Source organism: Ictidomys tridecemlineatus, chromosome 4, assembly GCF_052094955.1.
Source record: "Ictidomys tridecemlineatus isolate mIctTri1 chromosome 4, mIctTri1.hap1, whole genome shotgun sequence".
NCBI lineage: Eukaryota > Metazoa > Chordata > Mammalia > Rodentia > Sciuridae > Ictidomys > Ictidomys tridecemlineatus.
In genome coordinates this window covers 48,412,787-48,437,076 of record NC_135480.1, presented here as the reverse complement: position 1 = coordinate 48,437,076, position 24,290 = coordinate 48,412,787, and the positions used below count along the sequence as shown (strand labels likewise).

The following is a 24,290-nucleotide window of genomic DNA, read 5'->3' as shown; positions in this document are numbered from 1 at the left end:
CTTCTTTGTCTCACTGTGGGACACAGTGCCTGTAGGAGTAGCCATCTCAGCCTGGTGTAAAGAGCACAAGATTTAATGTTTGGATGAGTCAGTTTCAATTTGTGCTCAGTCACATATTCACTGTGTGTGTTCAGGAAAGCCACTTCACCTCTCTGAGCTACAATCTCTCCATCTGTAAAATGAGGGTATTTGTCCCACCAGTTCCCCACCCCCAGCATTGCTGTAAGAACTGGAAATAATCCAAGTTTAAATGATTTGTAACATAGTAGTCACATAGTAAGTGTAAATAAGTAAACATTATATATCCATATCATATATATGTGTGTGTGTGTGTGTGTGTGTGTACATATATATACAAATACATTTATAATTTTTCTGTTTCCAAAATAATTATCTCATCTTATGATCCTATGATGACTAATTATTTTGGAAATAGGAAAACACTCAGCTGCAAAGCACTGGATAAGACATTGTGTTAAGTTCTTTCTATTCAGCTCTCTTGTTCCTTATGATACTTCGGGGCAACTTATTATTATTATTTTACAGATGAGAAGACCGAGTCTCAGAGAGGTCTAGTTCCTTCCCAAGGGTCACACAGCTAACAATCAGTGGAGTCAGGATACACTGTCAGGTCTAATGTGACTCGTAAGTCTGGGCAAGTAATCAGTCATCTGGGCTCATCCAATAACATGAGTTGGGAGTAGAATGCATTTGCTCAGTCTTCTGGATGGTGAGTCTTCCTCAAAGGAGAGAACAGGACCAACAAATCAAGATAATAACTGACATATCACAGGACCCGAAGTAATAAAGAGGTGGATCCTTATTTACATTTGCTTTTTTCTTTTTATAGGCTTCAGAATTGCCTTTCCCCATAAACCAGAGGATTAATTTAGAAACATGAAGAACCTTGTCAGTCTTTCCGCCAACTCCTCTTGTTTGTAGGGAAACAGAAACAAATTGGATAGGGAACAGAGCCTGATTTGATTATTGCTTTCTTTTCACATGCAGAAGTTATACCACTATGCCTGTAAAACTGTATGTTTGAACAGAACATATATATAGGATCTGACAAATTGAACCTGGGTGAGGTCTTTCAATAAACTCATTCTGATATCGTGTTTTTCTTTAAAGTACTGCTGACAAGAGCATAATGTCACTCCTCCTCTCTTCTTAAAACATTCTCTTCTTTTTTTTATTATGTCATTTTAATTTTTAATCCTTATACCTTTTAGTAAATATTGAGTTCAAATTTATAATAAGGATAAAATATGCATAAATATGCATAATGGTTGTAGAGATTGTTTATTGATCTGAGATTCATGAAATGAAAAAAATTCAAAATATGAAAAAAAAATGAAGACACATCAATTGATGTTTTTCAAGGTTTAAAACCTGGGTACTTTCCCATACACAGGTAAGTTGTTGGGTGACAGGTAACTGGGCCCGAACAACGGGCAGTAATTGCTGATTTGTCAACAAACCTGGGCTAACATCAAGGGCCTTTTCCTGCCACACCCTCTATTTGCCTTCCATACAGAATGTCAGATGTGGGTCAAGATCAACTCCTGTGGGACAAAAATCCCCTTACCATGTTCATGGTGCAGGCAAACCTCATGTTACAAAGAGATCCCCAGATACAGGGTTTTAAACAAGAGGTAAGCTGGAGATGCAATATGATGGGAAGTGTTGCTCTCCAAGGTCGTTCAGAACCCCAGGATCCTTCCATTCTCTTGCTTTGCCATCTTCTAACACATCTGTCCAAGAGGTAGCCACTAGCCAATGGTCAAGCATGACCATGACATACTTGGCACGAGGCAGGTCTGACTTGAGATTGTCCTCTGTTATTGAACAGTTAGTATTAAAAGAGGACAAACTTCTCAATATTTTTTATATGGATTTCATGTTGAAATGATCATTGTGTACACTAGGTTAAATTAAATATGTTGCTAAAATTAATTTTTCCTGTTTTACATTTATTTCTATTGGATACCTATTAAAATTCATTTCACCCGGCCTGAGCGTATTTCTGTTGGTCAGCACTATCTTGGGATAGTTATCATCAGCTCACTGGCACCATATCTGAGTTTTAGTCGGCATGTGGAGAAGAGAGAGGGATAGAAGTGGAAAACAAACGCCTTCTCTTAATGATACGACCCAGAAATTTCACCCAGCCCTTCTAAAGGCATTCCTCGTTAGTCACGCAGCTGCATCTAGCTGCAAGGGATGCTGGGAAAAACCAGCTTTAAGCCAGGCAGCTATAGGCACAGCTAAAACGTGAGGGAGGGACATATTTTTCAAAAAGATGAAGGGAAAAACGTAATCGGGGAGGCAATTACCTATTTCTGTTACATTTTAATGCCTGTCTTATGAAAACACAATATTTCATTTTCTGTCATCCTGTAAAATGTCTTCTGAATGGGTCCTCTCCACAGCATGTGAACTGGTATTTTACTAAATGAGTTGGTAGAGGAAGGGGTCCTTGGGTGGTGTGTATGTGCAAGCGTGTGTGTGTGTGTGTGTGTGTGTGTGTGTGTGTGTGTGTGTACACGTGCAAGCTTGTGTCTATGCATAAGCATGTGTGTTTACACAAGGGTGTATAGGTGGCCTGTTCTGTCCTAACTCTCTCCTCAATAAAGGAGGGATCAGCAAAGAAAGAACAGAGTGGGGGAAGGAGTGCATCAAGCAAGAGAGCAAGGGGGTGGTGTGAGAAGAGAAAAGGGAAAGAAGAAGAAAGCCGCTTGGGTAGACATGCAGAAGGAAAAAGAAATAACTTGAGTTCTGTGAAGTTAAATTCAAGAGGCACCCCAAAAGTGAAAATCATGTAAGTCCAAATTATTCCTTAAAGATCTTTTGAAATTGTACATCAAATATAACACAGATACCAGTTTCAATCTGGACTGGTTTATGCAGCACCCCCCCACCCCCACCCCAGATATTTTTGTTAGGAATAGAAACAAATTGACATTTCTCAATAAGTCCAACACTTCTATTTTTCCTGCAGCATTGGAAGAGATCCATTTTTCTTCAGTTGAAGAGCAGATAAAACCATTGGTTTTCTCCCCCTTAAACACTGACTTCCACTTGCAAAGTCCTCACTGGATGGTGGATGAGGGGACTGAGGGCCTGCCACATGCTCTCTCAGGCATAGCCATGCCTTGAGTGGAGAGGCGAGGCCATTGACTTTCAATGACTCCCAGGTTTAAAGTGTTTAAAGGTTTAAAGTGTTTCTTCCAGTCTCCCCAGCCCTCTCAAGCTTTGTGCATTTGTGTTTGATCATGCCACATGCACTTCTCTTGAAGCACGGTGGTGTTGGAGAGCTGACCACATCACACACAAGCTCTTGGTGATGCCACCCAGCTCCTGCTGATGTAAAATGTCCCATTTCTACAAAAACGTTTTGCCTGGGCTAGAGCTGAGGCTCAGATAGGACAGAGCGAGGAGTGAGATGCGTGCCCTACATGGACAAGGCTCCTAACTTTCACAGAATATTCAAAACTGCCATGAGAAGTTTAGGAAAACCTAAACAGGGCTTAATCCACATGAGCCTTGAGTACATAGAAGAGCAGGGCAGAGTGACTCCTGAAGCCCAGGTACAGATTACCAAAGTGAATTTCCCTGGCACCATTTGCTGTGCGTGCCAAACCTAGCTATGCCTCAGAATCACTTGGAGAATTTAAACCAACAAGCCAAAGTTCCCGGGGCCCTAACAAAGGGCTAGACTCCAGGAATCTGCATTTTTTTTTCTTTTACGGCAACATGGTGAGACTCGAAGAGAAGGTGGCCAAAAGCCATTCCTTTTGGGGGGCAGGGGATTGAACCCAGGGGTGCTTGCTACATCCCCAGCCCTTATTTATTTAATTTTGAGACAAGGCCTCACTAAATTGCTTAGGGCCTAAGTTGCTGAGGCTGGCCTTGAAATTGTGAGCTTCCTGCCTCAACCTCCAGATCTCCAGGATGACCGGCACGAAACGCCACACCCACAGATGTTCCCTTTCCTAGGAGCATGCTTCCCATCACCTCCCGTCCCAGCTCCAGTCCCAGTCTCCCAAGCCACACATCCTTTTGCACCTGATCCTATCACTGCCCTGTCCCATTACTGAGGGACACCTGTACAGTGACCCCCGGAATGCCCTAACGCCAGCGTGATTTCTGCATTCTGTCACCTTAGCAGGTGGTGACACTCATAGACTAGCAAAGATGGGGCCAGAGCTGACCTCATGGTGCTTCTCTGAGGCTGAAGCCTGCCTCCTCTGGACCTTCCACACCTGTGTCCAGGTTCTGACCTTTGGAGTCAAACAAAATAAGTTCCTCTCTGGCCATAGGTCAGCCCTTGAGGTATTTGTGGGTAAACAGATATTGGGGCTTCTCTTCTGACTAAAATGCCCATTTCTTCAACGATTCCCTTGTAGGATACTGTGTCTTGTTCCCTGTACTTCACAATCCAGATGTGCACTGATGAGGCAGAACAGGGTGGAATGGCTCTCTTCCTGTCCTGGACCCTGTGCTGTGTGAAGTTTGCCAGGTTTTGTGCTTGCTATTTTGGCCAACATGTTGTTCTTTGGAATTGCACTTAGTTTGCAGCCAACTCAAATTCTTGCTATTTGCTATAAAGGCCTGATGCCCTCCTTAACTGCTATGGAGGGATATGAATAGTGTCCCACGAAGATCCATGTGTTAAAGGCATGGTCCCTGGGGTGTACTGTTGGAATGTGCTATGGACCTTTTGGAGGATGGGCCTTATAGTAGGTCCCTAGTTTACTGGGGGTGGTGCCCTCAAAAAGAAGTGTGGGACTCTAGTCTCTTAGTCACTCTCTACTTCCTGACTCAAGATGTAAGTGGTTTGTTCCTGCTATAATTTGTTGCATTCACAAGAGTCCCCAAACTGTGGAGCTGCCCAATCTTGGACTGAACTTCCAAAAACATGAGTCAAAAGAATCCTTTTCTCTTTGTAAAATAACTGCCTCAGGTATTTTGTTATAGTAACACCAAACTGATTAACACATTAACCTACACTGGTGTAGCTGTTCTTGGATGTAACATTTAACATGATTCCCCCATTAAACTTAATCTGATATATAATTTGGTTCATCCCTGTAGCTGTCATATATCCATTGACTTCTGTCAATGAGTGTCTTACCTACATAACCAATTTGGATTATCCACAATTTTTATAAGCAGGACTGATAAATCTTTAACTAAGGAGTTGATTAGAATGTTGAGCAGATCAGAAGTTAGGACAGAGCCTCAGTCAAACCTTAGAGTCATTTCTAAAACTGACATTCAGTTACATAGTTTTGAACAAATCAACAACCTATCAATCCAATGATGTTGCATACCAACTGCCACCCCAGCTCAGTCTCTTCAGTTTAGTGGTGAGTATGGTTTCCTGGGCCTGGTGATGATTCTTATAGTTCAGGCAGAATTATTTGCTTCAAATTATTCAGGACTCTTTTCACTCCAAAAGACAGAAACACAGTCTAACTAACTAAAGCAAAGAATGGAATGCATTAATTCCTGTATTTAGAAAGTCCAGGGGTGGGTCTGGCTTCAGGCATGAATGGATCTAGGAACACAGAACACAGCAAGAGTCGTTTTCCTTGGTCCGTCCCCAGCCCCCTCCACCTTTTCCCCTCTCTACCCTTCCCATTCCTCCTTTCCACCTTCTCTGCCTTGATCCTTCCATTCTTTATTTCTTGGCTGTGTTTCTGTGTGTTGTCCTCATTTTTTCTTACTACAGATAAACTTTCTCCAAATGGCAGGGAGGATAGCTGCCAGCAGCCTTCAATGAAGAGCCTGTTAGCTGGTTCTGTCACTAAAAGAAAAGCCCTTGTCTCTCTGACTCCAACCCGAAACATCTCAGGGAAGTACTTTCATTAGTCACACACCCAGGGGAATGGGGTATGGAAATAGAGCAGTTCTGGACATAGTCATTTTTATGGCTTCATGTTTTAGGAGGGAGAAGGGGAACTGTGACTGGCAATCCCCATGATCATATGGTCAGAATAAGGGGAGTCATCAGGGTCCCCTCAAGGTTCTGCTCCTTATCTGTATTAGCTGACATATTGCCATTTCCCCCAGAGTATCTTTAATATTTGTATTAGTCAACTTTTCGTTACTGTAACAAAATACCCCAGATAATCAACTGTAAAGGTGTTTTTTAAAAATTGTTGTTGGTTTTAATCTTACAGTTTAAGTCCATGGTTGCTTAGCTGTATTACAACATAGCATATATCATAGTGGGAGCATGTAACAGAGGAGACCTGTTCACTTCCTGGTGGCAGGGAAGGAAAAGAGAGAAAGGAGGGATTTGGAGTCCCAATATCCCCTTCAATGCTCCCAATGACCTAACTTCCTCCCACTAGGCCCCGCCTCCCAAGGCTTCCACTATCTACTAAATAGTCCCATGGTCTGGGGACCAAGTCTCAACATGTGGCCCTATGGGGAACAATTAAGATCCAAACTGTAGCACCACTCTTCCTTTTCCCATCCACAGATTGTTTAGCTCAGGACTCTTCCATTTGGCTCTAAGCTATCCTGAGATGAAGGAACCCATGGGGAAAAGAATTAACTTTTATTGAGCTGTTGCAATGTGCTCACATTCATTATCTTCTCTAATCCTCCTGACAGGTTCATGAGGTGATAATTATAATCTTTATTTCATAGAGGAGGCCAAATTATTTTTAAATATATCTTATTGATTTAACAAACCTTTTTGTATGAATTATAGATTCACTAGTGATCACAATAACAACACAAGGTAAATAATATTATTGCTGATTTATAGGTAAAGAAACTGGGACAAAGAGAGGGAAGGTACCTTATTCAAAGTTATACATAATAAACAGAGGGATGTTTGAATCCAGGTCTTTTAGATATTTCCACTGTAGGACAATGGACCTAGCAATTTTAAATGTGCAAGACCTTTCATTTGGAATGGGAGACGTTTCTTGAACTTCTGGCTCAAGAGAGACACTGGGAGAACAGCACAAGCCCACCCTACCACCCTACCATACACACTTGCTTTATTTCTTGGCAATGTTTCTGTGTGTTGTCCTCAGTTTTTCTTACTACAGATAAACTTTCTCCAAATGGCAGGGAGGATAGCTGCCAGCAGCCTTCAATGAAGAGCCTGTTAGCTGGCTCTTACCCCTGGGACTATTACTCCTGCCTTCCTACCTGCAAACCCACCAACAACAACCCTTCTTCTGCTTGGTCCTAGCTCGGTGGACTGAATTGCACCCATTTCTTAATGGAGCATTGGATTTGTAGCCCCCCCCACCCTGAACTCTGCAAATTGTGTCGAATAGGGCTGATTTAATGCTCCAGCAGTCTTTATAACCCCATGTTGTAAATCGAGGCAGAAGCTGAAGTTCACTGTGGTTGAGGTGTGTGGCATGAAGCACAGCAGGTGGATGGGAGGGGCTGCTAAGGTAATGGAGCTGATACTTGATTCAGGACCTCCTTACTGAGGTTAGAGTTCTGATTCTGAAACCCCCAAACACAGAGTAGAGAGAGCGATGGAACTGGACAAGAGCTAATAAACATCATAGTCATAATAGAAGATGCAGAAGTCACAAAAGACAGTTCATCTGGGTTTTTGTTAGATTGTTGAAACACAGTCACTTGAAGGACCCAGAAAGCTGTTTGGGAATGGTGGGGAGGCTGGAGTTTCCATATGGCAAGCGTATCCAAGGATGGGGAGAACTCTGCCCTGGGTGGGGATTTAAGGCCAGGCTCCTCTGTGAAATGAAATATCAGTCTTCACACCAACAAAATTGGCCAGAGAGTCCTTGCCATTGAGGTGGCTTTTAGGGCAAGGGCATAACTCAATAATCACATAACCTCCAGCCTCTTCTCCTTAAGTCCCAAGTTTGAATATGACATTCCCAGGCTCAGACTCTTTAATGACCCCTCAGCACCTTCAGGGTGGTATCCACACCTAATTAGCCAGGCATCAGAGGCCTTCGACCATCTACTCCCTGCATGTCTTTCCAATCCAGGCTCTTAGGACACCTTCCTTCCTAGCTCACAATTTACAAAATGCAGAATGGGTTCTGGTTTTCAGGATGGAGGCTAGCCCACCCTGCCCTTCCATCTGCCTGGCATGCTCTTACTGTTTCTGTCCACTGGCAAACTCCTGCTCCCCACTCACCTTGCAGTTCACCTGCCACCTCCTCTTCCAAGTCTCCTCTACCTCACTTACACCCTACGGGGATCCCAGAGGTCATTGCTCATGTGTCCTTAACGCCCACCACACTATAAAGAATCTCTTGATATAATTTTTTTCCCATCAATTAGCTTATGTGCTCCGAGAGGGCAGAGGCCCTGTCTTTTCTTTCCAGGAACACAGCACGGGGATGGCACAGAGCAGGTGCTCAGTAAACAAAAGCATGGGACTGGTAGAGTAGTTACGCTTGCCTAGCATAAGCAAGGCCCTGGGTTCCTTCCCCAGCACTGAACCCAAAACAAAAAGAACAAAGGAGGTTGGCATATTATACAAGGAAACCCATGAGAACTTTGGGGGAGAAATCAGAGCAGAAATGGGCAAACCATGCATTGAAGACCCAAAGAACCCTGTTTTATTCATGTACCCAATAGGTATTTCTTGAGAATTTACTGCATGTCGAGAAATACACTAGATGCTAAAGATGCCGTGGAGCTCAAGGCAGACTTGGTCTCTGCTCTCCAGAAGCTTACAAGTTTATAGGGAAAATAGATGTTTGTCAAATATTTTACATAGTAAGATTGAGTGCAAAGTATTCAAGAAAAGAAGTTTTGAGAGGATATATTGAACGGGGATAGATGGGGCAGGAAGATCCTCCTGAGTATCCTGAGCTGCAGGTAGATTCAGTTTATTATGAGGCCTTACCCAAAGCTCCCCACAACCTGGCCCTGTGAGGACCGTCCCCACGGACAATGATCTCCTTTGCCATCCTCCCTAGGGGTTCTTCACTGGTGCCCTCTAGAGTTTTTCTTTGGAGGTTCAATCCTCCCTGAGGAAGCTCATTTTTTCCAGTTAAGCAGCCAGCTGAGCCTCCTGGTTATCACGATCATCTTCGTCGTCACCCTTTTCCTCATCACCAGCATTATACCATCAGCACTGCCACCACCGCCGTGGTCAACACCATCATCGTCTTTTGCCATTCTTGTCCTCTTCACAAGTGCCAGGCGTTGTGCCACGTATTTGCTTCATCCACTCTCTATTCCTATGAGAAAGGCAATATCCTTAACCTCTTTTTCAAAATGAGGAAACAGGAAGGTTAAGTAACTTGCCAGAGGTTGCATCATTAATCAGTGGTAGCTCTGGGATCCTAATATGAAATCTTTGCTCTTAACCAGTTCCCTGTATGTGCTCACAGGATGACTCCAAATAGCCTTTTTTTTTTTTTTTCCTTTGTAAGCACTTTTCTTGAGTTTTTTTTGGATCTCTTAATGGTCTCTCTTGGGAGGCACTTGGGAGGAGTCATTAGAGAGAAGATCCTATTATTTATTGCCAGACAGTCATCCTCGGTTGTTCCTGGGAGTGAGAACACGCTGTACATTGTGTCTTTTTACAGGAGGAAGTCATATAATGATGGAGTTCTCCAGAGGGAAAGGGTCTCCTGTCTTCCTTCAAATTATACTGTGTAATAACATCATCATCACTGCTAGTTATGAATTGAAACCCCACACTGAGTTCAGCCTCCATCTTACTTAATAAGGTACAGCATAACCTTAGTCTTCTAGAACCTGCAGAAAGGGCAGCATTCTGGAAAATGGAGTTTATGGTAAGCCCTTTAAGTGCAGTGCCCAAATGTAACAGGGTATGGATATTTATCATGCAGAAACACAGTTCAATAATCTTTTTATCAAAAGATAACTTACACATATTTTAATAATCTAAAGTCCACGAACATATAGCTTAGTGATCACATGTTGGACCCACAGTAAGAAATGGAGTATGACCAATCTTCCAATAGCATCCCTCACATCTCCAGCCCCCTCGCCTGACATCCATCTCCCATGCATCTGACTACCCTAACCTCTAGCACCATAGATTACTTTGCCTGTTTTTGAACTTTCTATAAATACAAATGTATCCACACCATTTGTATTCTTTTGTGTCTGTCTTCTTTCATTGGGGATTATGTTTTATGAGATTTTTCCACGTTAGGAGTAGCAATAATTTGTCCATTTTCATTATTGTAAGGCTCAGCTATATGCACATGTCACCATTTATATATCCACTATACAGCCAAAATGTGAGTGTTTCCAGCTGGGAGCTACTACAAATAATGTCACTATGAACATTCTTATAAATGTCTTCTGGTGCACGTAGGTATACATTTCTGCTGATTTAGGAATGGCATTGCTGGGTCATAGGATATGTGTTTTCTCAGTTTCAGAAAATACTGCCAAAGAATTTTCCATCAAAATTTGCTAATGTTCATTTCACCAACAGCATGTGAAAATTCCCATTAGCCACATTTGATATTGTTAACTCTTTTTCAAACTTCATTAATCCAGTGGATATGCAGTAGTATTTTATTGTGTATTTAATTTTTATTTCCCTGTTGGCTAATGAGGTTGAGAGCCTTTTTTATGTTTATTGGTCATTTAGGTACCTTCTGTGAAGAAGTTCATGCCTTTGGCCACATATTTTTTTTCTATTGGGTGTTTTGTATTTTTCTTTTTGATCTGAAAGTGTTCTTTATATATTTTGGATAGAAATCAATTGCTACCTATATGATTGCAAATATCTTCTTTCACACTGTGGCTTATTTTTTCACTCTTAATGGTGTTTTTGATGAGCAGAAGTTTGATATCACCCCATTTATATAACTTGTATTTTATGATCAGTGCTTTTTTATGTTCTATTAAAAATATCTTTCCTCTTCCAAGGTCATTCACATTTTATCTTATGTACCTTTAAAACTATATTGTTTTACTTTCACAAGCAGTTCTATGATCTATGTGCAATTCATTCTGTGTACGATGTGAGGCATGGGGCCAACAGTCACCTTTATCTCTGTGGCTACCATTTGTCTTGGCATAATTTACTGAAAACATCACTTTCCTCCAATTGCTCTGTAGTACATTCTTTATCATACATCAAGTTTCTATATATTTGTGAAACTTCTTTGAACCCTAAACTGTTCAACTGGCTTTAGTGCACTGACTTAATTTCTGTGATATCTGGTAAGATATGTCCTCCAATTTTGTACTTCTTTCTCCAGATTATCTTGGCTATTCTTGTACCTTTGCATTTTCATATCCACTTTTAAAATTTGCTTGTCAATATCACAAATACATGCTGGGACTTCCATTTAGATTACACTGAATCAATACATCAATTGGAGGAGGATTGGCACTTTCAACAATACTGAGTCTACCTACCAGCCCCTGAACACTGATCATTGAGTTAAGATGCAGGTGAACACTTTCCTAATCACTGTGCTGAGCTCAGAGGTGGTTCTTGCTCTGGAGAATTTACAGATAAATGTGTAAACAAATACATAAACACAAAATATAATGGAAGGTAATAGCTTCACCATTGTTACTAAGTATTAATATTTACTAAGTGCCCACTATAAGGACATAATATGTATTAATTCATTTATATTTTGAGGTAAGTGTGGTTATTAAGCAAATCATGTAGATATTTTTATGTAAAAGTATATTGTGTTTTTGAGCTTTAATATAGATATGATTTCTGACAGGCCTTTGCAAATATGGAAAATAGCTTCCAGATCTCTTTATTTTTTATTTTTATTTTTTGGTAATGGGGATTGAACGCAGTGGTATTTTACCACTGAACTGCACTTCCAGTCCTTTTTATTTTTTATTGTGAGACAGGGTCTTGCCAAATCATTGTGATCCTCCTGCCTCTCAGCCTCTGGAGTCCCTGGGATTACCGGCATGCGTAGGTCCTCCTTATTCAAGGATCTTTGGGGACTCAAGAATTACTGAACTTGATGATTGCAGGTTACCAATGAGGAGGAAGAAAATTCAATGACTTCTCAAAAAAGAGTGAAGTTACAAGTCTCAATTACTTTTATTTACTTTTCAAAAAATGCTCAAAACACTTTTTAAGAGAGCTGAGAGACACATTTAGATAAGCATCTTAAAATATAAGGTAAGACTACAAAGCAGTGTAACAGGTTTCCCTGCATCACTTGTAAACTGGATTAGAAGGCAATCCCCAGAATTTCAGAAATGCTAGTTTATATCAGGATAAATGCCTTGAACTGTAAGCAAGGCACCTGGATTCCACTTGCCATCTTGCGTGGTCTGATCATGAAGTCTCTCCGCTTCCGGATATCAGAAGCCCCATCCCAGAAGGCGAGGGGTTCAATCAGGTCATCTTTAATATCCTCTCCAGCTGTTCTGTTGTAATGCCAGGAAATCAGAGTAACAAGTTCCAGGCTGCTTGGGGTCAGGGATTTTCGAACCTTTGTTCAATGTATGCAATGTATGGTACTTTAAAAAATTTGTCTTCCTTTTTTGAGTCTTTTTATTTTTTTAGGTAAAGAGTTTTTATTGTAAATCTCACAAATCAATCTCATTTCCAAGTACCTTCCCTTTCCCTCTCCCTGATCATTTGCATATATATATATGTATATATATATATATATCTCCCATCATGTTCTTCTGCATATTTAAGTATATTTTCCTATTTAACAGTGTCTTCATCATTACATTTTTCATTTCTTACATTTATTTATTTAGGCTTCTGTTTTAAGTTTCTTCAAGGTCTCTTTGGAGTTGTAGATGGTAAAAGCTTCACCCCCTCTCCACAAGATTAGCCACCCTGATCTAAACGCCCCCTTCCCTGGCTGAGTTCTAGGACCTTGGAAAGATGGGGGGCAGAGCCCAGCTCCAGCCTCCCCTTCCCATGGAAGTTCTGGAGTTTCAGGTGTCAGATCTATCACAGCATTTTGTTTGGAGCTGGGTTTGGCCTGGATGGCTATGGTGATACATTCACTGCCACAGGACTAAGGTCTCTGGTTCTTGGCTCTGGCTTTTACCTTTGTTCTTCGCACCAGCTTTCCTCAGGCATCTTGGTGCCAGAAGAAAGCCAAGCTGAGGCCTGGGTGCCCACTCCTGCCCCAGGCTGCTTTAGCCAACAATTGCATGGCAGCATCTCTCCCTGAGAGGCCTGTAGGTATTTTTAACCTTGATAGGGTCCCAGAAAAAGAGCACCCAGACTTTATGGAGAAGTCAGAGGAAACATCACACACAAGATGAAAATCTAGTTGGGTTCTGAAGTTTGCCAGGAACTCGAGGAAGTTGGACATTCCAGACATATCAGTAGTGTATGAAAAATCCTTTAGGGTGAACGGATGGGGCTTTTCAGGAGACTGCCAGTGAGTGAATCTCAGGACCTCTGTGGTGGCTGGGAGGGGGAATAGGGTAGGTGAAGCTGGAGAGTGGGAGCCTGGGCCCTTTTGGCCTGTGGAGTTTGAGTTTGTACTGAAAGCAGAGGCTGGGGAGGAAGGCCTGCTTGTCCAGCTTAGGTTGGGTTTCCCAGAAACTGCCTGTATTCATTTTGGAGGGCTGTAGGATGCATTACCACCAACCAATGATTTAAAACAACAGAAACTTATTTTCTCATAGTTCTAGTGGCTAGAAGTAGAAATCAAGATGTGAGCAGAGTTGGTTCCAGTTTGAGGAATTTGGAGGACTAAATACTTCTCCCCATTTATATACGATCATTATGTAAGTGACATAGGAAATATTTTTTAAAGTTTAAAAAATTAATAATCATCCAATACTCACAGAAGATCCATATCATGATGATATATCCAGTATGTGAACCATGGGTAGAATATTAAACTGGAGGGGAGGGACTTTCAATTTTGGCACTAAATTGGCCTCTGGATGGTTTAATGGCTCTGAGTATGTCTGTCGACCTCTTGGTTTCATATCTGTCAAATTTGGATTGGAAGGCCAGACTGGAGGATACTTGGGATCCATTGAAGTTCTAATAGTCTATAAATCCATAACTAAAGTCTAGCATCTTAGCACTTTAATTCAGGCAGCAAAGTAACTTATACCTAAATTTACATCATTTTGAAGAAATTTGAATTGAACATCTATTTGATGTTTGGTACTGGGTAGTAAGATACAAAGGTAATAAAAACATTAGCCAGTCTCCTTCATTCATTCACTATCCAGTGGGAAAAAACAGGTCAGCAGAGAATTGCAATTCAACAACAACAACAACAAATTACAATAAAATATTTCCATCTCAGGAGTTTGCAAACCTAACTGGGGGGCAAGGGGGTGGCCATCATTGCCTTGTTGAGAAGGCCCTTGAGCTAGATTTCAATGGAGAAACAGTTTTCTTAGTAGACATGGGAAGGAGATGTATAGATGCCAGTTGCTATAACAAATGGCCCCTCACAATGTAAGTGTATATTGCATTCATGCCAAATATAATATGGATATTTTTGGTCAGTGGGTGATTCTTTGAATGCTAATTTAGAAACCCATTTTCTTTCCATCTCTGACCACTTCCCCGGGCCATCAGAGTCCTCTGAAGGATCTCCTGAATTCAGCAGGCAGAGGTGAGAGAGTGAGAGTGGAGGATCATGGGAAAGTCTGTCAAGGCTGGACTTGGAAGCAGCATCTATCATGTCTGTCCATGGCCGACTTGGACCCATGCAGACCTACCTGCAAGGGAGGCTGGGAAATGGAGTTAGTGGTTTCCACGAGAAAAAGGAAATGTGTTCCATAGAACATGGAGTAGCCTGTGCTACAAAAGGCATCCTAAAGGAGTTTGTGAGAGTCTCTCAAGCCAATCTAACGGAAGCATAGAGATCATTGTCCAGTTCCAAGTTTCTGAGGAGGGATTTTCAGTATCCATCTGGAGCTACTGAGAGAGAGCTCACCCCAGCCATGGTTGATTCAAGAATTTTCAGGTAAGAGAGCAGATCAGGCATTAATCAGGTTCTGAAATGTCCGAGGAAGCCAAATGAAGAAGGCAGTAGGTTTCTACTCCACAGGTAAGTCCCATTGTCCTCGGCCCCTCGGCCCCTCAGCCCCACAGGGGTGCACGTTGATAGAGAGCTTCGTCCATCCCATTTGACAAATGAAGCCCGGTTGATCCCTCTGCTTATAAGATGCTCTCTTTTTCTCTCACAGTGACACTTTCAGCGGCTCCCCCCTCCTACTTCAGAGGCTTCACATTGATCGCCCTCAAAGAGAACAGAGAAGGTGACAAGGAAGAGGACCATGCCGGCACCTTCCAGGTAGGAACCCCTGGGGGGTTTCCAGCAGTCCTCCTGCCCTGGCAGGTGGGCGCCAAGTGAAAGGCGGACGCACTGAGGAGTGAGAGGAGAGGGGCAGTGTCTCCAGTGACTTCTCACACAGCTCTCTGCCTGCTGGCCCACGGGCCAGCTCCATGTGAAAGACCATCACGGAGGAGGTGGCACAAGCCTTTCTTAGTGAGGTTGGCCACCCACAAGGTTCGAGGTGTCCTGGCAGAGCACGCTGCTCTGCTGCTCTTCTCTGGGCTCGCGGTGCCCTTGGCAGCGGGCAGCCAGTGCATTGAGTGCACTTGGAACCCTGGCTGGGCCCTGCGGTTTCCCCTGAGCAGGCATTTTATGATTGACTGGTAATTCTCAAGTGTAAACGGAGCAAGAGCCCAGGACAGCCAGACTGGAGGGAGTTCAAAGCACAGGAGAAGGACTATTAAGGGAACGTAGGGATTGATTTATGAGGGAAGATTAAAAGAATTACACATGCTTTGCTTGGCTAAATGAACAGGGCTGAGTTTAAGAGGTGGTAATGGTCTTTGAATGTCAGTCCTCGCAAAGCCGTCTCCTCAAGGCAAGGCTTCCTTTGACTTTGTACAAAAGGGCACAGCGAGAAGAAAGTGGGTCAAGAGAAGAAAGGGAATCTCAAAGGCAAGGGCCTGACAGTGAGTCATATTTCACTGTGGAATATTCTTCCAAGGGAAGTGGCGGGAACATCAGCCCTCTCACAGGCTTAGGACAGGGCCAGCAAGTTGTCAGAACACATCCCAGAAGGACTGGGGTAATCCTAGGGGGGAGGCTTGGCCAAATTTGCTGCAACCATTTCTGGTCTCTGATTTCCATTGTTCTGGAATTCATTTTTGTCTGGTATTTGCAAACTCAGAAGGGAAAAAGAAAATCCTTAGGAAGAATGCTTACACTCATAGCTGGCTGCTGGGGACACTGGTACCATTTCTGAGTTCCTCAGAGGACACAACCTCGAAATATCTTCCCCATCCAAAGGCATCCTTTTAATCCTTGGGGCCAGATTATAATTTTGCACCTTATGATTTAAAAACCTTGTTTTCTGTTGTCTGGGATTCTAGGCTTTCTGGCCTAGTGAGACCGTTAATTTTGTGTTTGTGTCACAGCCTCCTATGGTAAGGAAATTCTTTTTGTGTATCCAAAGAGCACCTGGTAATACTAGTGACAGCCTGTGCTTGTTGAATACTTACTGTATGCCAGGCACCATGCTCAGGGCTTTACCTTGTCTTCGTTTGTCTTTACCTTAACTTAGTTTAATTGGCTTTCCTTATCTTTGTTTAATTCTCAAAACAGCCCTAGTATTATAGGAACTATTATCCACATTTTCAAACCAGGAAATTAAATCACTTGCCTAAGCCCTCAGCAAGCAACATGGCCAGCTCCATCCCACTGATTCCAGAGACCATCAGCTCCCTACAATACTGAACTCACTCCTGGCACAGGTGTGTTTGCACAGTGTGTCACCGAGGTTGCCATTACAGGGAAAGGGAGATGCAGGCCTGCTTCTTGCCTAGAATTCATTAAAGTATAATCTTTCTGGCTTTGTGATAATTTGCCTGGAGGTGTGGTTAATTTATCAGATTTTGGTAGCTGAAAGACCTATGTACCTGAGTAGCAGGAGAGGTAAAGGTCTAAGAAAAGAATACATGTATTGGGGTGGGGTATGAACTTAATCTTCACCAAAGCAAAATTGATTGGCTTTATGATAACCCTTACCATATAGACCCAGAAGAATTGAAGGCAGGTTCTATTGCCAAAGTAAGAAATTATTTGATTTTACAGTCCAAAAGGTAGTTTTTCCAACAAGTGTTCATTAAAAATAAATAAATAAATAAATAAATAAAAGAATTGAAAGCAGGCACAGGAACAGATGTTTGTACACTGATGTTCATGGCAGCATTCTGCACAGGAGATGGAAGCAGCCCAATTGCCTGCTGATAGACAAAACCTGGTTCACTTGTTCAGTGGAATATTGGCCTCAAAAAAGGATGGAAATCTGATACATGCTACAATGTGGATGAACCTTGAAAACATGATGCTTAGGTAAAATTAGCCAGTCATGAAAAGAACAAATATTATATGATTACACTTACATGAGATACCTAGGATTCTTTCATAGAGGCAGAAAAATAGAATAGTGGTTGTCAGGGGCCGGGAGAAAGAGGAAATAAGGAATTATTGTTTTAATGGGTATGGAAATAAAGTTTGGGAAAATGAGAAAGTTTCTGGAGATGGATGCTGCATAGCAATGTGAATGTATTGCCGTCTCTGAGTCATATCTTAAAAACAGTAAATTTTATGTATATCCTAACACACACACACACACACACACACACACACACACACACACACACACACCACATATCAAAGATGCTTAAGAGCAAGGCCATATGGAGACCTGGCTTTTTTCTTTAATGCTCTTCTGGTTTAATTCAATAAGTTGTTAGTCCCTTAACTCAGTATTGTTCTGCTCAGATTTATCCTTGTCCTTACAGCACCTCGCGCGTGGTGCACAGTGAGTAGATATTTGCTGAAGAAATGAATGAACAAGTGCTTCACTTGGTGGTTTCCACAGCTCAGTTCTGTGCAGGACTGCTTCAAAGCCCCTTCTCCTTAAGGTTCCTCCTTCCTCCTCCTCTTGGAGCTTCTGTCATCCTGTTACCTGACAGGGTACTCAGAATGGTCTCAGCAGCAGCAGCAGCATCACCACCTGGGAACTTGTTAGAAATATAAAATCTCAGCCCACCCAGACTCCTGGATCAGCCACTCTGAGGGTGGAGCCCCACGGCCTGAGTTTTAACAAGCCCTCAGGGTGAATCTGGTGACTGCTGGGGTTAGAGATCTGTGGTTGTAATGAGCCGCAGACCAGCACCCTTGGACACACCTGTCTGTTTCTATCTATCTTCCCATCACTTCCAACCAGCCCAAGAGGGATCAAAGTGGGAGAAGAGCACGGAATGCTTCGCATGCAGTAATCACGCCAGCTAACACTTCCTTAGTGCTGGGGTGCCCGGCGCTGTTCTGTGCACTTTCCACTCATTAGCTGATCTATTCCTTGGAGCAGCAAACCGAGGTGAGCACATTATTATCCTATTTTTCACAGCTGAGGAACTTGTGGCACAGAACAATTAAGTAAACTTTCCTAAAACCACTAGTTCTAAGTGATGAAGCTGGGATTCAAACCCAGGCAGGATGGCTCCGGGTCCCTGGCTGGCTCTCAAGGTGTACACATTAAGTGAAACAACAAGGGCCTACTATGGCCTTTTATGATAGCAGTCTCCGCACCAGGGTCTTTGTACAATTTTTCCTATTTATTTCTTATGGTGGGCTTGTGAGGTCAATTATGTTCTTCCCACTTTTTCAGAGGATAAAACTGAGCCTCCAAGGAGTAAAGTAAATTCAGCAAAGCAACTCAACATTGCAAGGAGCCAAAGGCTATGATGGATCTTTTCCTCACACTCCATCTTCCCACCTGAGCTGTGCCCTTGTGCACATTAAAACTCACTCCACTTGGATCCCATTGCCCCACAGACTGTGTGGGGGAGGAATAACAGCCCCCACCTATCGTACCTCTCCTGCCTATAAAAGAAATGGCCACTCTATCAGGTCTTCCTGCCCTAGCAGACAAGTGTCTTCTCTCTGTACCACAGCTGTCATCTCTGGGCCATTCATGTATTTAGCAGCAATTACCGAGTGTCTCCCATGTGCCAGGCACCACGTGAGGCAGGGTACAGTGGCAAAAACACTAGACAGCATCCTGTGGTCACAGAGCTGACCCGTCCTCCTCTAGAGAATCACTTCTGTTACCTCTATTCCTGATAAGTGAGGCAGCTCACAGGCCACCCACTAAGACAGGAGCAGCCAGTGGAACCACAAAACAATTGTAATTTTAAAGAAAATATCGATCAGCATATAGTTAGATACACTCTTTAACACCCTAATTCCAAATATGACAACTTCGAGGACTTAGCCACAATAAAATTCAAATACTCTTTGAATCTGGGTAAAGATTACATTCTCAGCTCTAGAAAGGCCTCTGAGAATGGGTTGTTTGCTTCTACATGAGCGAATCCTTACCCAGAGAACCAAGTTATTAGCTCAACAAAAACGAACTTCAGTGCTGCCTTCGACTTGGGGGGAAGGGAATGAGCTTCCTGGCACAGGGGAGAGTAAGGGTGAGGACCCCCCACCTCCCACCCCACCTACAGACTAGAGAGAGGGGGTGGACCAACTTCAGCTTCAGCAGTGGGTTCCAGGGTAGCGGCATTGGCAGGCTAAGGTGGTTGTCCCTGGCTGCCAGAGAGGCTCTTAGAGCTAGCTGGGTACCCATGGTTAGTTGGAAGAGGAAAGGAATTCAGAGACTATGCAAAAGTACCCACCATCCTTACATTTTGAGCTACTAAAAACTAAGTGCTCCCTGGACTGCTCTGGGCCAGCCAGCTGCCCCACTCACTGTTTTCCTTCCTCCAGGTCTCTGTTCTCTCCTCCTTTCCAAGGAAAGCCTGCCCTGAACACCCTGTGTAAACCTCCACTCCGCCCAACTGAAGTAAATTAACTAGTAATCTAGATTTTTACTAGTGTAGGTAACAGTCTGGCCCCTGGACTCGCTCCTCTCTCCCACTCAGTTTTTTTCCATTGCATTTACAGCCTCCTGACATGCTATTAATTCCACTTATTGACTTGTATACTATCAGCCCCTTTCTGCTGAACCATAAATTCCATGAGTCGAGGATTTTTATCTGTCTCATTTGCTGCTACGTCCCCCACCCCAGCAGTGAACATGCCCAGCATAGCATAGGCACTCAAATATTTATTGAGCTGAGCATGGTGGCACACACCTATAATCTCAGCAACTTGGGAGGCTGGGGAAGGAGGATTGTGAGTTCAAGACCAGGCTCAGCAACTTAGTGAGGCCCTAAAAAATTTGGCAGAGCTCTGACTCAAAAAAGGCTGGAGATGTGGCTCACTGGTTAAGCACTCCTGGATTCCATCCCTGGTAGCCCCCCTGCCCCCGCAAAAAAAAAAAAAATTTTTTTTGACATAATTTAAAGTGGATTTTCACACTAAAATTCAAGCTGCTGATTTATAATACTATTGTCTTATTTTATTCTTAATTAAAGGCCTTTATTATATTTTTAATTTTAGGTGTTTAATTTAAGGCCTAACTGTAGTAAATTAACTAGTAATCTAAATTTTTACTAGTGTAGGTAATAGTCTGACAATTATAAGAATACAGTATCACAATAAAATGATGTTTGTTTGTTTTTCTGAGAAGATCCCTATAACACCATACAAACAAGTATCTTTCAGTAACTAATTCTCTCCTTTGTTGCAATCTCTTCATTAAGGAATGATAGCTATTTATTAGCATCTAATGGATTCTGAGCCACGTTTGAAATTGAAAGTGTTTTTGACACATTTTCTAGTAATAAAACACTATTGCAAGCTCGTTTTCAGGAATTCTCTAAGTTTATAAGAAAACATGTTCTCATTAATCTAGTTTATCATGCCCCTTACATGGGATTTTAAAATTTACCTTTCACTATTAGAAGTAATGGAGTAACATTTTCTTGCATAAACTTTTATTTGGTATTCATTTGCTAAGATAGATTCCTGGAAGTGTAACTAAAATACAAAAGATATGGTAGTTTTTATGGTTTTGATATATATTGCCAAGGTAACCGCCACCCCATATCACCCCAAATTTCTCCCAACACTTTTTTTCAGCACCTGATATGGCAATTCCATCAGGTAGCTGCAGCTTTGGATGTGAGGGGAACATGCATTTGAGGTCAGGACTGAGCATCACATTGGGCAGGCTAAGTTGATGGACCGCATTTAGCAAAATGGAAGCTAATGAAGGAACAGAGAAAGTCACTCACTTAGCTCTAAATGACCAATTGCACAAGTACCAGATGGGAGATTTGGATTTATAGCAGCATTTTAAACAAACAAACAACAAAACTACCCTAGGACTTTTAGTGGCCTGTCAGTTCAGAATGAGTTATTCATGAGATAGGACCACAGAAAACTAATGAGGTCTCAGGGTGCACCCTAAGAGCAGGCATCCAGAACACAGGAGTTACATCTTCTAAAGGGATGTTTAATCTGCCTTGAGAGAGCCCACAATCCTCTTTCATTCTCTGTAGAGTACACCTTTCCAGAGAGTGAATATCGAAATATAAGATACATAAAGTATATTCTTTCATTCATTTTTTTCATTTAAGTATTTTTCCTTTGCAATAATCATTTGTTTGAAGCATTATTTGTTTAATATTAGCTTTGCCCCACCAAAATGTAAGGCAAATCCAAATCTATTTTGTTTACTTCTGCATTTCTGACAACTAGCACCAAGTCAGTAGTTATTTTTTGAAATGAATAAATGAATACATTAGTTGCCAGCTATGTGAAAGACACCATACTAGCTTCTGAGCATAAGGAGATAAATAACTAAAACATGGTCCATATTTCAGGTAGTTAAAGTCTGCAGCAGAATCTGTATTCCATTGACATTATTGGGCCACAAATAGGTGGCAGGTGAACCTAGATATTTATTTACTTAGATAGTGGGGAGGCCTTATCTGTAGGGAAATACTATTGTTTCCTACCTGTGGAATAGAGAAAATAGACCTGTACAAAAAACCGTAAAGAACTATATTATAGTACTTAACATGCTAGGTACCAACATGCATAGAAAGCAAGTAGGAAGCATTTGGAGGTCTCCAGGGCAGCTTCCTCTACCTGCTCAGACCCCTGGGGTGGAGGCTTTTGCCAAAGCGTGACTTAAACCTCATTTTTGGTGAAGCTTCTACATAAGAGTAATTCATATAAAACCTAGTAATAGAGCCCAGCCAACCACCTCACACCCACAATGAACAGTTTGGGTGTCATGTATCCAGTAACGTTTTATGTTTCACTGTATCTTCTTTGAGAAATCCAGAGGTTTGCAAGGGCACAGTAATATTTTTTTATTAAAAAATAAATGAGCCAGGGGATAAATGCCATGCTGAGCCTGGCCTTTCCCTTCAGGAACTCACTCGGTGTCAAGTGCTTCTGCGGAGCTAGGATGCTAAAAGAACCGTCACAAGGGCACATTTTAAAAGCGATGTCAATACCTCTTGTTTAATGCTGGATTTTCTTAAAATTTCCTTGTGGAATCATTTGTAAGAATGGGAAATGCTGGGGTGTAGCTCAGTGGTAGAGCGCCTGCCTGGCAGAAGGAGTGCATGGCTTCACAGCCCCGGTCTCTGGTGCCTGCTACCACAGAAGACGAGGAGTGGTTTTCCTCCTACAGCAAGCCCTGAGTCTGGGAACCACCTGCCCTCTCCAGACTGAAGTGCCCAGCCACACGACAGAGCACACCTGGGTTTCATGCTGAAAAATACAGGAAAGGACAAATACAGAGAAGAATAAAGAGGGAATAAAATGTACTTCTTTATAATATAAACACTATTAACATTGGGGTATATTTCCTTCCAGATATTGTCAGATAATATTTCAATATATAAATATAACTTTATATATATATATATAAGCACATATAATTTTATATTTATGACTTTTCTAGCAAATACTGAAACCATACCATATATAGGGCCTCATGTCCTGTTTTTTAATGAATACTATAAGCATATATTAATACAATTAAATATTATTTCCTGACATGGTTTTAATGGCTTTATCATACTCCATTCTTTGGACTGTGATATGATTGGGATGGATATAAAGTAAAATGCAGCATTTAAGCATTACTGGACACATGATACCCAAACTGTTCAATGTGGGTGTGAGGTACTTGGCTGGGCGCTATTACGAGGTTTTATATGAATTACTCAACAAAATGAGGTTCAAATCATGCTTTGGCAAAAGCCTCCACCCCAGGGGTCTGAGCAAGTAGAGGAAGCTGCCCTGGAGACCTCCAGATCCTTCCTACTTGCTTTCTATAATTCTTTGATTCTTCCCGCTCTGCTGGGAGTCCCTGAGAACGGAAACTCTTTCTTTCACAGCAGCACACCCGGCACTAGGTGCCGTGCCTAACACAAGGTCAGAGCTCAGTCAATAACTGTCACATGAATACATGTGTCAATCTTCCACCAGACCTCCTCCCATCAGGTAGGCACATATCCCACTTACAAGGTAATACTGAGGGCATTAAAAATTTGAGGGCGCAGAGCCAGTAAATGGCAGTGAGCAAAGATTAAAGCATCTGAAGTCTGATTATTTTCTGTCCTTTATCTTGTCACTCCAGGGGGAGAAACCGAGACAGAAATCAACCTCATGGTCCTCTAAAATCCTTTGTGTGTTGTTCAAAGGACCACACCAGGTTTTTCATTGCACAGATCTATCATCTTCCAGGTCTCAGCCCTTAATGCCATCTCCTGTCTTTTCAGATGTCCGTGTTTTCTTTTCATCCCACCTAGAACCTGTGCCTTTGCCCCATCTCTGAGTTCCCAAACGGTTGGCAAATCCCTCTGTTCCAATTCTTTGCACACAGTGCTGCCCTGATGTGTTAAATCCCCATTCTCCTGCAAGACTGCTCAGAGGCAGAAAACTGGGCTGTGGCCATCTCTGTATTCCCATGGCCTCATCAAGGCCTGCCTGGCACATGGGCCATTGATAAATGTTTTCCAAATTGATGGATGACTGCCGCTGGAATTTCTGGCCCTGCCCACTTGTTGGCTGGCATTAGTTCGTCTCATACTTTCCTGCGTGGGAACTAGCATTATTTCCACATCTGTTTTCTAGAGGCTTGGAAATCATTTTCAAATTCATGATAGAATTGTTCAGCCTTCATCTATAAGTTTTGTTGCCAAAATGAACTTTTATTATATTAATATTATATATATTATTAAGTATTTTTTTAAATGCCAGTAAGTCACTGTGTGACACTTGAACACCTGTAAAATGAGACTGATGTGCCTCTACTCCAGATCTAACAACATGGTAGCATAGATGTTCATTCTGATTTTGCAAACACTTAAAGCCATCATGCTTATTTTTAAAAACAGAGTTAAATTCAAAGACTGA

The 24,290-nt window shown here is 42.2% G+C and overlaps 1 protein-coding gene across 1 annotated transcript in view; it reads left to right on the top strand.

The window, feature by feature from the left end:
- The window catches only part of Spon1 (spondin 1), a 266,766-nt gene that overhangs the window by 3,981 nt on the left and 238,495 nt on the right, over positions 1–24,290 (top strand). Inside the window, exon 2 of the mRNA XM_005326779.5 lies at positions 15,127–15,233. Coding sequence (XP_005326836.1) covers positions 15,127–15,233 — 107 coding nt within the window. The remainder of the gene's footprint in view (positions 1–15,126; positions 15,234–24,290) is intronic.